General features: G+C 40.1%; 1 protein-coding gene across 6 annotated transcripts in view; it reads right to left on the bottom strand.

Annotated features, from left to right (window-relative positions):
* The window catches only part of adgrb1a (adhesion G protein-coupled receptor B1a), a 131,019-nt gene that overhangs the window by 52,739 nt on the left and 62,423 nt on the right, over positions 1–15,857 (bottom strand). For all 6 annotated transcript variants that reach the window (XM_086037444.1, XM_086037442.1, XM_086037447.1 and 3 more), the window contains 6 exons: positions 14,512–14,706; positions 13,947–14,015; positions 11,397–11,505; positions 9,286–9,420; positions 3,479–3,554; positions 84–186 (listed from right to left, as the gene is read on the bottom strand). In XM_086037444.1, the coding sequence (XP_085893570.1) occupies positions 84–186; positions 3,479–3,554; positions 9,286–9,420; positions 11,397–11,505; positions 13,947–14,015; positions 14,512–14,706 (687 nt within the window). The remainder of the gene's footprint in view (positions 1–83; positions 187–3,478; positions 3,555–9,285; positions 9,421–11,396; positions 11,506–13,946; positions 14,016–14,511; positions 14,707–15,857) is intronic.

Genomic DNA, 15,857 nt, shown 5'->3' with positions numbered 1-15,857 from the left:
GATGAAACAATTGTAAAGCTGATGTCAAAAGACATTGACTGCTCTGTTGACTTTCTCCTCTGAAACATTGATTTGTCACTCACGTTGAACAAGTGAGAGAATTCAACTGTAACTGGAGCAGAAAGGGAAGCAGGAGTGGGTTTAATGGCGACTGATACAATCTTGGAGTTGAGTACTGTGCTGTTTCTACAGGGAGAAAAGAGGAAGAAAAAGAAAAAAAAATGAATGTCACTGTGGCAATATTTAGCCTCTCCCGCCCAAAATTTCTTCCACTTAGTCGCTGAACCTATGAGGCTACGGGGGTCACCAACGAGGTGTCCACGGGCACCTGGTAGCCCCCAAGGACCACACAAGTAGCCCACTGGCCTGTTTTAAAAAAAGCTCATGGGTGATTTTTTTTTTTTTAGAAATGTTGTAAAAGTGATCATTTAAAAATGTAAACACTGGCATGTTGAGAGTTACTGTATCTGTTTCGTGATTATTGGGAGAAATTATTGACATGTGTAATCACTTAAATAGCCAATAATTATTAATAGTATATAGAAATAACACTATTGAAGATAATTTGAGCAAATGTGTTATTTCAGAAGTGTATATCAAACTGGTAGCCCTTCACATTAATCAGTATCGAAGAGTAGCTCTCATTTTCAAAAAGGTTGGTGACCCCTACTTACATGTACTTGTGCACATTATATTATTTTCCAAGACACCCTAGATTTGTTGCTGATGACAAAGTGAAAATAAAAATGCCTAATTGTCTGGAAGCAGATTAGCATCCCTTCAACAACAAGTTACCATTTCACCAAATTATGGGTCCCCATGCAATAGCTTCCAACATCTTTGTTTCCCTTGCCATAAACTTTTCAAACAATTCACAATGACACTGAGATTTTTTTTTGTATATCTGAAGTGTATCGGTATAACTGCATTGTTCCATGAGTAGATAATGGGAAAAATCGAAAATATTATTCACAAATGTACATACATGCACTGAATGGAGTTCCACAACAACATCCAACTTCAGGCCAACGCATATGACCAAATCAACTGAACTTTGTAGTGTAGAATAAATCATTTTACAAATGCTAAAAAGATGTTTACTTGAGAAAATTATTTTTAATGACAAAAAAATAGATCTAGTTGTCAAGAAAGTTAGAGTTTAAAATGACAAAATTGTGCATACTTGTCAATTTACCATTAGATCACAACATCCCTGTCATAATTTGGTGGTAATAGCAATATAAAAAGGACAATTGAGTCTGCTAGATATTTCCAAATTGTGATGGGGTAATTCCAGTCAAAAAGAATGATCTCATGTGGACTTAAAATGTCAGTAGCAAATTTAATGGCACCTATATCTGTTTAAAAAAAACAAAAAACAAACGAATCATGTGAAAACCATGAGGTAAAAAAAAAAAGGCCACAACACTTTTACATGTCCATTGATGCTTAGCGGATTTTGAGGGTGCCAAGCATTTGTTCACCTAAGCCTAATTAAAACAAAAACACTGCATGCAGCATCACATTTCTTACAGATGTAGTTTATGTGGAACTGACCTCAATAATACTGAGAGGTTTTAGATTTTGCCTCTCGTGTAGCCAAATTAGGGTATTGAAATATGAACAACTGTACTGTAGTTTAATACTGTGCAGTTAAACACTGCAAACAATAACCACAACTAATAAACATATTGTTTAGTGTATAAGAAAAAAATGTAATACAGCTGATACGGTATAGTTCTTTATATGCATGCATACTGAACTGCAGAGTTTATGTTTCAGGTAAGGCAATCCAATTTCTTGATTCTTTTTCTTCTTTCTTGCATGAGAAGCTTAGCAGATTGTTTTCCAATAGCTTCATAGCATTTTATGCGATTTTATTTTACACCCTCCTCCCTATTTGTGATTCCTGTTTTCCATGGGATCTATCAATCATGAGGAAAGAGACAATCACAAGGAAATGAATTGCTAATGGAGGTGGTATGCCGAATGCTTCCGGACAGCCAAACACGTTCAAATCTTGCTCCCCTTTCTGATTCCTCACATCATCAGTGTATGCTTTAAGCACAATAACCCTTTCAGCAGTCCAAAACACAATCAGTCACTTTAATCTTTCATGTCATCTAGTCTCTTGCCTCAAACTCATCTCATTTAGCTGGAGGGGCAAATCAAATGCAAAAAATGAAAGAAGATAAGAATGAAATGAAATGGCAGTGTGAAAAGGAGCAGTGGAAGATGAAAGCAGTTCAAAGACTCCGAACAAACATGGGAGGACTGATGAGTTTCAAGGTTTAATTTCCCCAATTCCATATGTTTCTACCAGATCATGATAGGTCCTACAACAACAACAAAAAAGTGGAGATTTCTTACCGGAAAGTACTTGAACATATTGTATGCAAATGCAATGACTTAAACCATAGGGAGATGGAAATGGGGCTAACACCCTGTACATTTTTTTCTTTACAAATCCTATTATTTATTGGATAGATCCCAATGGGACTGCAGCATATATGGACAGTTTTGTCAAATGGTAATGTATAAACCTGCAATTGTCCAAATCACACAATCATTAAAAAAAAAAAAAAAAAACACCAGCTGTAATATCTACCATAAAGAGCAAGCACAGACCATTAAACAATGTGAATAAGGTACATTAAAGGTATGTCAATCATTAACAGGAAAAAAAAATGCCCATACCAGCCTTATTTAAACCAATGTGGGTCAGGTAACTCAGTGTTACTTGTATTGTTTATTGATTATTGTTTACTTATATAATGATCACTGTTGATTAATGTGCAATTTGGGCATTTGCCCATATGGGTATGTTCTTTTGTTCAGTGCATGTTAACATGATCATATCAGACATGTCACTTGAAATGTACACATACAGTATATAGAGAAAAAAAATCATAAAGGTATTGCATCAGAATTGAGCACTGGGACCAATTCCTATTTGCAGGTCAGTTCAGGCCAGGCAGACTTCTTAATATTGCCTCTTCCTTAAAATCACTTATTTTCAAAATTATTGTCATTCGGCAAAAAACAGGTGAGAGGTTATACAGTATTCATGTTAAGTTACGTGACTGGAATTTATTGCATTTTGACAAAACGTAGAAAGTAACAAATGGGTCAAGAAAGATAAAGTTATATTTTAATTCAGATGCAGAAAAAAGGTGCACATAGATTTTTGCTTCATGCAGTTTGAGTCCGGCATAAATGGAACATCCAAACCCATTCATATCATCTTATACCACGAAACAGGACATTGTCACACAATTATAAACAGGGCGTGCCACAATTCTTTTCACCACATTCTTAACAGTTCAGCTTTGTCACAGGTCTGTGCCTGAGGGAGTGCTCGCTCTTCTAGTTGACGTTATTGTGTGGGGAAAATGACAAAACATGATCTGTTTTAAAATAATTAATCCAACAACATTGATTAGATACGTAGATTTTAGTGTATTAAACAATGCCTTACCTCTGTAAATTCAGAACACTTCCCAAGTTTCTGTACAGAATGATACCTGTGACAAATGTCGAGGAGTCATCTGAATCTGAGAGACACAGAGAGATCAGGTGAGAAAAAAAGTAAGTCAGTGTTAGAATTTAGAATCCCAATATGGCAGTCATTGTTTGAACAGTGGCCTTTGTTTGAGGAAAATGCAGGTCATCCATGCTGCCTCAATTCCTCCAGCTCTTTAGAATGGAGGTGGCCTACATGGCTAGTCAACTATAAATGTTGCTTTAGACAGACTCCCTTGGACACATTATTCATTTCATGTATGTTCTCAAGATCACTGTAATTTGAGAGTATTCTGACTGGAGGATCTAAAAGTTAAAATAAAGCTGGAAAACCCATGGGCTGATAGACTGATAATAGCCTGATAATATAATTTCTTCCTTTTATGTTTTTTTGATCTGACACATGTAATACACCCACCCCCTTTATGCTTCCCTTGCATGCATATTGTACCATACTGTACTGTCTTTCTGCAAAGCTTGCACAAGTGGTTGGTTGTATAACCCAAGCTAGTATTGAGTTCTCCTACAGTCCAGCCTTTACTGGTCACTGGGCACTTCAGTCACTTCTTTCTGCTAAAGATACTGTACATATTGTACCATGGGTGCAAGTGGCATCCTTGTTCAGCTGAACATCCTCTTTCTTTTAAAAATGGAGGCAGTCACTTCGCAGTTCATCCAGGGACGAATCATTCTGATATTTTCATAAATACTGATTTCATCCTGGACCATGGCTTTAATTGTGTAGTTTTGTTTCACCCTCCTACATGTCTTGCTAGTGTATCATGGTATGCACTATGTTTCTGTACAGAATGATGCCGTTACTAGATGAGGTGTCATCTAAATTGGTTTGTACAGGGGATACCATAATACTCAATACTATCTTTTTAATCTTTACCTGTTTTTCTGTAATCTGTTTTTGAAAACCATCCAAACTTTTTCCCGCCAGTACTGTTTTTTCCCCCTGCTAAACCAAGACAGTGGCACGCATGTTTACAGTTATGATTCACACTCAAGTTTTTAGAATGGACAAGACATGTGCAGCATATCCTTCCAGCAATGTGGCAACCAATGATATTGCAGCAGTGCGCATCCTACCTTGTAGGCAACTCAAGTTGGATTGGCGCTAGCATCATCATCGTAAGCCACCATAACAGAGTTTATATATCTTTAACGCAAGCTCTCTGGTAAATAAAACGGATGACTTGGAAATAAAATTCTCTGGAAATCGCTGTTCGTGACGGAGGTGTTTTGATTGTCATGGAAACTTTCATTAACCTGAGGATACGCAATGTCAGCATGGCCGTCCCCCTTAAAGTGGGAGGCATATACACCAACTTTCATAATTCCTACACCATTTATCTGATTTGGATGTAAATGCTGTACCCTCATATTAAAGCTCAGAGTCTGCAGTTGAAGCCCATTTTGTTTCATTTTAAATCCACTGTGTTGGTATTTAGAGCCAAAAAGTTGAGAATTGTGTCCATGTCCGAAAAATGAAGAGGTTTCTTTTTACAGTACATGAGCTGAGCTCATTCACGTATCATCAGGTAGATACAGTAATAATAATAAATGATCAGCGCTCTATCCCTGGATATGAAATATGATCTTGTCTCAATTTAGCCCCAAGTGTACTTACTCTGGTCTTGTAAAGTTGAACACAAAACTGATATATTTGCAGAGAGACATTACTTATTCTGATGTATGAATAGCAAATTGGCAACAGGTGGATACACAAGTTGATTGCACCTTTTGCCATCCAACTGAAGAGCATTTATTTGTTCTGCCTGCCACTATATGCCACCTTTGCAGATAGAGCAAAAAAATATATATATATACGGTAATACATAGTAATTAATAATAATGGTTTGAATTACACTTTCACTTTTAACCCAACTATACAAGACATGATTTATGTTTCTAAGAGTGAACACATACCAAACCAAAATCTGTGAGCACAAAACCAAGACCCTTATTGACAGACAGACAGAAGGGAAGGATCAAATGTGGCACAGGTACAGAGAGGCCTAAGGCAAGAAGAACACTTATTTCCCGCTGATGTGTCAAGGGTGAAAAACAACTCCCATCTGCTGAGCCATCTGAAAACATCCAGCTCCTCTCTTCTAGGACACTATATGGCAGCTTCATAGTATGCCAGACTGCAGGCAGAGAATGTAGCTCCCAGGCAACAGCTGAGCTTTCGTGGCCATCCAGGGTGAACCAAGTGAGTCGTGCATGTATGTGCGTGAAGGAGATTATGTTTTATGTTTCCTATTCATCTAAATTTAGTCTGCCGTATCTGAAACGCATATAAGCCAGATTGTCTGTGTCCAACAAAAGAAAAACTTGCCTGAAGGTAACATAAATCAGTGATTCATATAATTTCTTCAAAATGAGCTTGGTTTGCTTGAACAGTGCACTGCAAGCTTAATTTTTACTTTGACTTTGTTGCTCTGTAAAATGCACAATATCTCCATAAATTGGGGGTGTCTATTAAAATATGACAAAACAGTCACACTATGGGAACAGTCAGTGAAGATCAGCTTCATTTAGGGACTGGCCACATTGGACTTCATGACAAGCTATGATTCAGCCAGATCTTGGCTTTTACACTCACTTCACTTCTTTTTTTTAATTTTATTTTTGTCTGGTGTGTCATCTTCGCGGCACGGTGGTCGACTAGTTAGCACGTCCGCCTCACAGTTCAGAGGTCGTGGGTTCGATCCCGGCCCCGGCCTCCCTGTGTGGAGATGCATGTTCCGCGCTTGTGTGGGTTTTCTCCGGGTACTCCGGTTTCCTTCATTCCAAAAACATGCTTGGTAGGTTAATTGGACACTCTAAATTGCCCCTAGGTGTGATTGTGAGTGCGGATGTTTGTTTATCTCTATGTGCCCTGCTGGCTGGCTGGCTGGCTGGCAACCAATTCAGGGTGTCCCCGCCTACTGCCCGAAGACAGCTGGGATAGACTCCAGCACTCCCCGCGACACTTGTGAGGATAAGCTGTATAGAAAATGGATGGATGGATGGATGTGTCATATTCCGGTTTATCAAACCCAGTTGGTGGGGAAAGAAATATCTACCAAGTTCAAACAATGAATGGACTGCATAAGCACTGGAGATAACACAAGGGATCTGCTTTGTACAAACATCCCAGAGTCATACAAAATGCCTCCCCCACCTCAGCCATTCAGACCGCCTAATTTATGTTAATACCAACACACAAGCAAGTGACAAAGCCAAATGAGTCTGAGATTAAAAAACATCAGGGTCTGGCCAGAAGGAGCAGCCTCAGCTCTGCTGGATGCTTTCAGGCATACAGACTGGGATATACTTAAGACAGCTGCCTCCCAGGGTGATCACACCAATATCAGTGAAGGTTGAAGCAGTTACCGTCAATAGCCCAATGTTCTCAGGATGTATACATCATTGAATGCTGAATATGTTACCTACATGACACAGAGGATGCCACTGTCAGCAGCAAAATGGGCGTGTGTGGATGAATACCCTTCATCACATTGTTACAGAGATTTTCCACTCATTCACACAGCCCGTATATATATATTTCATCAGTAGATGAATAAGGAGACAGTGTTAAAGCTATGAGTGTCTTGAAGCTAGAAAAGCGCTACAAGTGAAAAGCCCATTTACCATTTAATCTTACTTGAAATCTCGAGAGTAAACTTACTTGCAGATAACTTTCAGTTATCTTAATTGAAATCTTAGAGAAAACTTACATGTACTCATTTAGTATGGGTAATTGAAATCTAATGGTAAACCTAGAAGGAATATACTGTATAAACTATACTATACACGCACACACACACTTATACACAACTCACAAAAAGTTAGGGATACACCACTGAGGCCAACTGGCCCCTCGTCCAGCGTAAATGCTGCCTGGCCCTTGCAAGACGATGATGCCTGTGTCTGGTGGTGTGGTCAGGTACCTTAGTATGCAGACCAAGCTGATGTAAACCATTTTGAATGGTCTGACGTGACACTTGGGAGCCTCTCACCTCCCTTAAACGTGCCTGGAGTTGAGTGGCATTCATCATCCGGTTTCGCAGGGGCATTGTTCACAATGTAGCAGTCATCAGCACCGCTACATCTTTCTGTGACTCTTGCAGTCTCTCGGTACCTCTGTTGCAACCTGCTGATGACGATCTGTGACACTCTAAGATCAGTGGCCACTTCCGTCTGAGAATGTCCTGTTTGAAGCATCACAATGGCAAGGTACTGTTGATCCATTGTTAGGTGTCATCTTGGTCTCATGATGTCCAAATGTGAACAGTTTATTGGTCGATTCAAGAATCAAACACCTGTGGTGGATTTTGACGTTAAGCTCCTCGTTAGAGAACAGCAACTTGTGCGAAAATAAAAGTCCCAGGTGGACATGTGCATTCAAAAGCTTAGAGAAGGTCACATCAAATTCACCTGCATAGGTTTGAATGCATTTTAGGCTCGTCCTGAAATTTCACCCAAAAGCCAAATATACCTAACTTTTTGTGAGTAGTGTAAGAAAAGGGACAATGCTGGTTGAAATGAAAAAAGCTACCCCCAAAAATGAACTTCAACTCTGAATTTCCATCCATCCATCCATCCATCCAGTGTCTACCACTCATCTGGGGTCGGGTCACGGATGCAGCAGGGAAGCTGGGAAAAAATGGACGCATGGTATATGTGTGATGGACATTCATGGTAGAATACCAACACAAGTTTGACTTCATTTTTCATTTCCTTTGATTTATATACTGCTAAAACTACAGTAAGCTGTGAATTTGATGAGGAAACACGCCCACCTTTCACAATTTTTGAAAGCGGGTTCAAAAGCAACCATTTTGCTAAAGCTTAAAGCAAGGGCTGACTCAGGTTATCTGACAGTTAAGCTGCCATATGCCTCGACAGCTGAAAGAACTCAAAGGCTGCACCAAGGTCTTCGCTACCGCTACCTGTTCACATTCACGTTCACATTTATATGCTGTACTTCTATGCCATTAACATCTCTCTCTCTCTATCTCGCACTCCCTCTCTCCACCACCAACTGCCCTCATGTCTTCCATTACTACATCTATCAGCCTTCTATCAGCTTGCTCTTCTTCATGAAAGCTCCATCCTCATCACCCTTATACAGGTGTACTCACTATATATCTCTCCTCTGGACATGACCAGAACTTCAAAATCTTCTCTCTCTGACCTTGCCCCCAAAACATCTAACCTTGGCTCTACCCTCTGATAAGCTAATGTGTAATTCTATCCAACCTGGTAACTCATAAAGCAAACTATTGAGACACGAGTGCTTGTTCATGAACTCACTGTTTAAAGATAGAACTTCCGCTTGCAAACGCTCCAGAGCTGCGCCTGTCACTGTCCCCTGTCACTGCACCTGTTTTCCAGGCTCAGCAGACTCAGGACTGCAGGGAACATTGCGTGGTGGTGGTGACTGCCTCACGAACATGTCAGGGATTTTTTTCCAGGAATTGGAAAACTTGCTTCTCTTAGTAGGAGGCGGCATTGCGCTCATACTGTATGTACATGCTCACATAATTGGGCAAGCCAAGCCTAGTTCTTGTCGTTTCTCTGTTTATTGTCGTGATACATTGTTTTTGGAAGGAAAAAAATACAGCGGACAAAAAAATGACCTTTGAAAAAGTGCAGGGGACATGCCAGCCAATCAATCAATCAATCAATCAATCAATCAATCAAACAATCAATCACCCTACATATACTGTAGATGGTGTAGTGTGTGCAGCACTGAACCTGGCTTGCCTGTTAGCAGGATGTGTTTTGGGATGATGACTCTGTCCTCTGAGTTGCGGGCCCAATCCACCATACCCCTCCAGCCCTTCATTGGAAAGCTAATATCTGCGTTACTCAGCACTGGACGCTTGTGGACGCTTAACACTGTAGCAGAGATAACAACATTATTAACACATTACCTAAGAATACCCGGGATTCAACTTCTCTGTTTAAAACAACAGATCAGTAAAGAATGAATGGGGACATTAGAGAGATGCAAACAAACATGAATGAATACACAAATGAATGAATTAAACATCTATTTTTAATCCCATGATAAAGTACGCTAAACACACCAAACAAAGCAAAGGGGAAAAAGTAATTGCTAATGTTCACAACAGTATAGATAGATAGATAGATAGATAGATAGATAGATAGATAGATATATAGATAGATAGATAGATAGATAGATAGATAGATAGATAGATAGATAGATAGGTTTGTATTTTCAGCCTTTGTCTGTCTTGTCAATGATTGTGTCCACCTGTCTGGATTCCACCCCCTTGTGTTAGCCAATCAGCTCCCTTCTACCTTGTGTCTCGTCCAGGTGTTTCTCGTTGTCTTGTCAGTATGCTCGTATTTAAGTTCCTAGTTTTTGTTCAGTCCTTGTCGGGTCACTGTTTCTGTCATATTCTTTGTTGTTCTTTGGAGCATGGCCTGTGGCCACCATCCGTTCCCTGTTCCGGTGGCGCACGTCCTGCGGCCGCACTCCGTTCCCTGTTCCGGCGGCCACGTCCTGCAGCCGCCCTCTGTTCCCTGTTCTGGCGGCGCACGTCCTGCGACCACTCTCCGTTCCCTGTTGCGGCGGCGCACTTCCTGCGGCCACCCACAGTTCCCTGTTCCGCCGGTGCACGTCCTGCGGCCGCCCTCCGTTCCCTGTTCCAGCGGCGTACGGCCTGCGGCCGCCTTCCTCTCCAGTCTGGTCATTCAGGATGACTGCGTTCGGCCTCTGACTGGCGGGCTCTGTACCCACTTCCTGGCCCCCTTCCGTCCACCCTGTCTTTTTTGTAGGATTTTTTTGTTTTGTTTTTGGGACGTCTGGGAGCCGTCCCTTGAGGGTGGTGTACAGCTATGTACTTTTTTTAGTTTTGTATTTTCAGCCTTTGTCTGTCTTGTCAATGATTGTGTCCACCTGTCTGCTTTCCACCCCCTTGTGTTAGCCAATCAGCTCCCTTCTACCTTGTGTCTCGTCCAGGTGTTTCTCGTTGTCTTGTCAGTATGCTCGTATTTAAGTTCCTAGTTTTTGTTCAGTCCTTGTCGGATTATTGTCTCTGTCATGTTCTTTTTTTTCTCCTGGAGTTGTTTTGGTTCGCTAGTGTTTCTTTGCTACTTAGATTTTTGGACTTTTTCAAGATTTGTTTGTGCTGGGTTTTGTTAAATATGCCTCCCTGCATTTGGGTCCTCCTTCCCGCAATTGTGACAGTAGGGATGTAACGATTCACTCAAGCCCCGATTCGATTTTCAGTTTCCGATTTGATTTTTTTTTTTTTTAAATTGCTACCATGCTTGTGTCTGTGCACGAGTGTGGTTCTGCAGCCATCCACAAACGCAATACGCAATGATGTTTGGCACAAAAGCATGGTTTTGATTTACACATCCACATGAGACACACATACACTAAATGTGCTATGCATCTGGAATGAAAAAACGTTTCCAGACATTTTCTAGATTTTTTTTTAATCAACTAGATTTTCGATTAATCGCAAACTCTATTTAATCAAATCGATTTTCATGTTCTCCCCTTGCCTGCGTGGGTTTTCGCCGGTTTCCTCCCACATTCCAAAAACATGCATGGTAGGTTGATCGGACACTCTAAATGCCTCTAGGCGTGATTGTGAGTGCGGTTGTTTGTTTGTCTCTGTGTGCCCTGCGATTGGTTGGCAACAAGTTCAGGGTGTTCTCCGCCTACTACCCGAAGACAGCTGGGAAAGGCTCCAGCACTCCCCGCGACCCTTGTGAGGATAAGCGGTATAGATAATGGATGGATGGATGTGTGTGTGTGTGTGTGTGTGTGTGTGTGTGTGTGTGTGTGTGTGTGTCTGCCAGAATGGCAGTGCAGATAAATAATTCTAAAGGCTTACCTATGTTATCAGTCACTTCATACATGTCCTGAAAGTCTTTCATTCTCAGACCAATGACATCCACAAAGTCCTCAATCAGGCGGAACAGCTCTTTGATGTTAGGGCCTAGCTGTGAGAGACAATGTAAAATGCAACAAGTGTTCAAGTATTCAAGTACAATTTTAAAAAAGTTTTTTTCATTTTATAATTTCTGAAAATACAGTGGTACCTCTACTTACGAACGTCTCTTCATACGAAATTTTCAAGTTACGAAACGCCTCAACAGAAAAATATTGCCTCTAGTTACGAAAGAAATTTCAGGATACGAAAGGTAAACGTATGGGCCGATACTCGCAGCATGGGCTGCTACTAGCAGTATGGGCTGCGACACGCGGATCCGTAGTTTTCTGAACGCTGCTGTAGCTCTGGTCATGTGTGTATGTGTGTGTGTGTCCAGCATATTTCTTATCTTTGATGTGGCAGCACCCCCCTAAACTAATGCAGGTCAAATTCACTCATCATCAAAAAGTGACAACCTACAAAGTGCACAGAGTGAATGCTTTTCATTCAACTATTTACATATAATAATTAGATTTGGGTAACATACTGGCACCAGAAACAACATATTTTGTTTTGAAATCTGATTATTATACATGTTTACTCCAACATTCAGCATATTACGGTATTTATCACCACATTAACAGTGTGCCACTCATTAGTATGAAAAAATAGCATGCATTCTTCTAAATAATGTAAGTGCAGACATGCATTTCATAAGGTATTTTTACATTTCATTTATAGAGATAAATAATGTTAATAATAATAATAATAATAATAATAATAATAATGTTCATTTAACTTTTAGAGATAATGTACTTTTTATAGTATGATGAGTGTTTTTTTAATCCATATTTTATGACTGAGCAAGATTTTATGACTTGATTTGCGACTTGCTTGAACCAAGTAATGACTTTTGGTGATGGCTCGACTTGACCTGTTTGATTTTTTTTCCACAGTGACTTGAGACTTCAAGGTTGCGACTTGAGATTTACTTGTGACTTGCGCATATGTGAATTACTCCCAACTTTGCTGTTATGTCATAAAATATATTTTCATCCACAGCGAGAGTTTGGAAGTCTTCTGACAATTTTAAAATCTTGCAGTGTGTACCGGGCTTTAGTATCCATCCATCCATCCATCCATTTATCCACCCATTCATCCATTTTCTTCCACGTATCCAGGGTTGGGTTGACAGGGCAGCATCTTAAGCAGGAAGCCTAGACTTCCCTCTCCCTAGTCACTTTGTCCAGGTCTTCTGGGGGAAATCCTAAGGCATTCCCAAGCCAGCCAGGAGACATACTGGGTCGTCCCCTGGACCTCCTCCCAGTTGGACGTGCCCAGAATACCTCAACAGGGAGTCATCCAGGAGGCATCCTAATCAGATGCCCAAGCCACTTCATCTGCCTCCTCTCAATGCGGTGGAGCAGCTGCTCTACTCTGAGCCCCTCCCGGACGACTGAGCTTCTCACCCGGTCTCTCAGGGAGGGCCCGGACACACTACAGAGGTAACTAATTTCAGCCGCATGTATCCAGGATTTTATTCTTTCGGTCACGACCCATAGCTCATGACCATAGAGGAGGATAGGAATGTAGATCGACCAGTAAATTGAGAGCATCGCCTTTCGGCACAGCTCCTTCACCACGACAGACTGATACTGTCCTCATCACTGCAGACACTGCACCGATCCTTCCTCCCCATTTTCCCCTAACTTGTGAACAAGATGCAAAGATACTTGAACTCCTCCACTTGGGGAAGGATCTCATTACCAACCTGGAGAGGACACTCAATCCTTTTCTGACTGAGGACCATGGTCTCAGATTTGGAGCTGCTGATTTTCATCCCAACTGCTTTACACACGACTTGGAGATTACGACTTGTTGAGAGCATAAGGTTATAAACAGAATCAGTGACAAAGGGCAACATTGGCGGAGTCCAACCCTCACTGGAAACTAATCCAACTTACTGCCAGCAACGCTGACCAACCTCTGACATCTGTCGTACAGGGAACGAACAGCCCATACTCCTGAAGTACCTCCAACAGAACTCTGCGTGAGACACGGTTCTTCTCCAAGTCCACAAAACACTTGTAGACTGGTTGGGCGGCTATAGCCACACGGCTTCCACAGATGGAGGAAACAGAAGTCGTATCGCCGCACCTCTGCAACACTCATACATAAATTGCATTCAAGAATCGCCGTGTAACTGTGTTTTGATGTTGGTATTTGCCATTTTCATCGCTTTAAAGTGGCTAAAAGTGCGTATAAATTAAGGACAAAGTAGGGACGGACCATTATCATCAATTTGTGGGACAAAAATTAATTTGAGGTTTCCGCCAGACAGCGGATATTATATATATATATATATATATATATATATATATATATATATATATATATATATATATATATATATATATATATATATATATATATATATATATATATATATATATATATATATATTATGCACAGCAATTTCAAATAATGCAATTACATAAAAAAGACCTTTACCAGTTGAGCTTCTTCCCATCGTACTCTGTTTTCATCCATTAGTAGATTACTAACTGACTGCACAAAATTCTAGAACAGAGAAAAATATGTTTCATAGTTATATAAAGTATTTGACTAATCAGAAAGTTTATGATATAATATCAAACGTTAAAAAATATATAATTTATACATAAAACGACTGTGTACATTGGTCAAACATTCCTTGACAATATTAGTAGTTAAGATGTTTGACACAAGTCCATATTGATATTCCATTAAAAAAGGACATGTATATACTAAAACATATGGTCATTGTAAAGCATTTGTAGAAAAAACAGCCTGAAGTAAAAGTTTATTAATATCTACTTGATCCCTTTTGAGGCAACTTGGCCCTAATGTTAGCCCACTCACTGAAATTTGATTGCTGCTTGGATAGTCAAGATTGGCAGCCTTATAAAATGTGTCAAAGTTATGGTAATTGTTTAACGTTCATTTTGACAAAACAGTCCAGTTGTAATGTAAATTGTATGTGTATTCTCTGATAAAAACATGATCATGTAAGTAGGCAAAAGTTAAGAAAATATACCCTCATGTCTGCACTGCTGGGACTGTAGTATGCCCTCCTGAAGATCTCAGTCATGTTCTTCAGCACATCCAAAATGGCCTGCAAATCACCACTGTAGCTGGTGCCATCACTGGAAGTCACCCTCAATTTTGTCATCACTTCAGAAACTCCATCACCTGCAAGGCCTCGCTGTGCCTTGGATAAATGATCTCGAGTCTGACAGAAAGAGTTAGACCGCAACATTTTTGTTAATCATAACAACATAGCATAAAGTAAGGGTGTCCGAACTCTGTTCTCAAGGGTCTCCGTCCTACACTTTTTAGATGTGTCCCTTCTGCAACAAACTTGATTCAAATGATCAGGATCGTTGTCAGGCTTTTTCACAGCTTGTAGATGAGCTGATCATTTAGGATGTGTTGCAGGAGGGACACTTCTAAAACAGGCAGGACAGCGGCCCTTGAGGACCGGAGCTGGACATGCCTGGCATAAAGTGTAATTATAACCTACAGAGGACCGCATGATGGTTGGTTAAATTGAGATTTGATGAAAATAATTGAAAAATGGAAGTGAAAGTATGTCTGCAATTGAGTTTGAATTTGAATTTCTCAGTCGGAATGGGAATTTTTCAATTGAATGTTTCTTTCCATCAAAATATGCATTTTTTTTTTAAATTAGATGTTAAAGAAATCAACATTTCAAAAAAATTCTGTGTAAAAAAAATCTAATTGTAAATTCAAATTACAACTCAAATGGTACAAAAATACTACAAGAGTTCAACATCCACGTAACCATGGAAAAAAAGGGAGAAATGTTTGTCCTTGATATAATATCGTTGGATGGATCATTTGATCATCATCATGGTCTGTATTGATTGTGGCGGCTAACAAGCTAACGCAACTTCACTGATGACTAGCCTTCTCGGATTTTGTAAACACGAACAGTATTTGTGTGTGTTCGATCAAAAAACAAATAACAAAAAAATTAGTCACATTTTCATTTTTTGATTTTCACTCACTAATTTAAAATAGAAAGCCCAAATGATACACAGATTCTGTCAATTCATCAAACATCTAGCCAATCAAGTTGCGATTCATTGTTCATGTGACACAGCCAATAGAAAGGATCGGTACCCAGCTACTGATCAACTGGCTCCCAGATTATGTCTTCTGAGTTCACACTCACATACAGTACATAGATGCTTTATTAAGTGGAATGGTCCAATGCTACCCTGAGATATCAGATATAAATAGACCCCACCTTGAGCGGGTTAGCCTGTTGCTGTCATAGGTAAGATTGCCAGCCAGAATGGCACCACACCGGGGCTAAGGGGGGTTATATCTCCATCAGAAATCTGTGTAGTCTCGGTT

The sequence above is a fragment of the Filicampus tigris genome, chromosome 8 (assembly GCF_054856515.1).
Source record: "Filicampus tigris isolate MCC_2025a chromosome 8, RoL_Ftig_1.0, whole genome shotgun sequence".
NCBI classification, from domain to species: domain Eukaryota; kingdom Metazoa; phylum Chordata; class Actinopteri; order Syngnathiformes; family Syngnathidae; genus Filicampus; species Filicampus tigris.
Note: the sequence above shows the minus strand (reverse complement) of the source record. Positions and strands in the feature narration are given on the sequence as shown.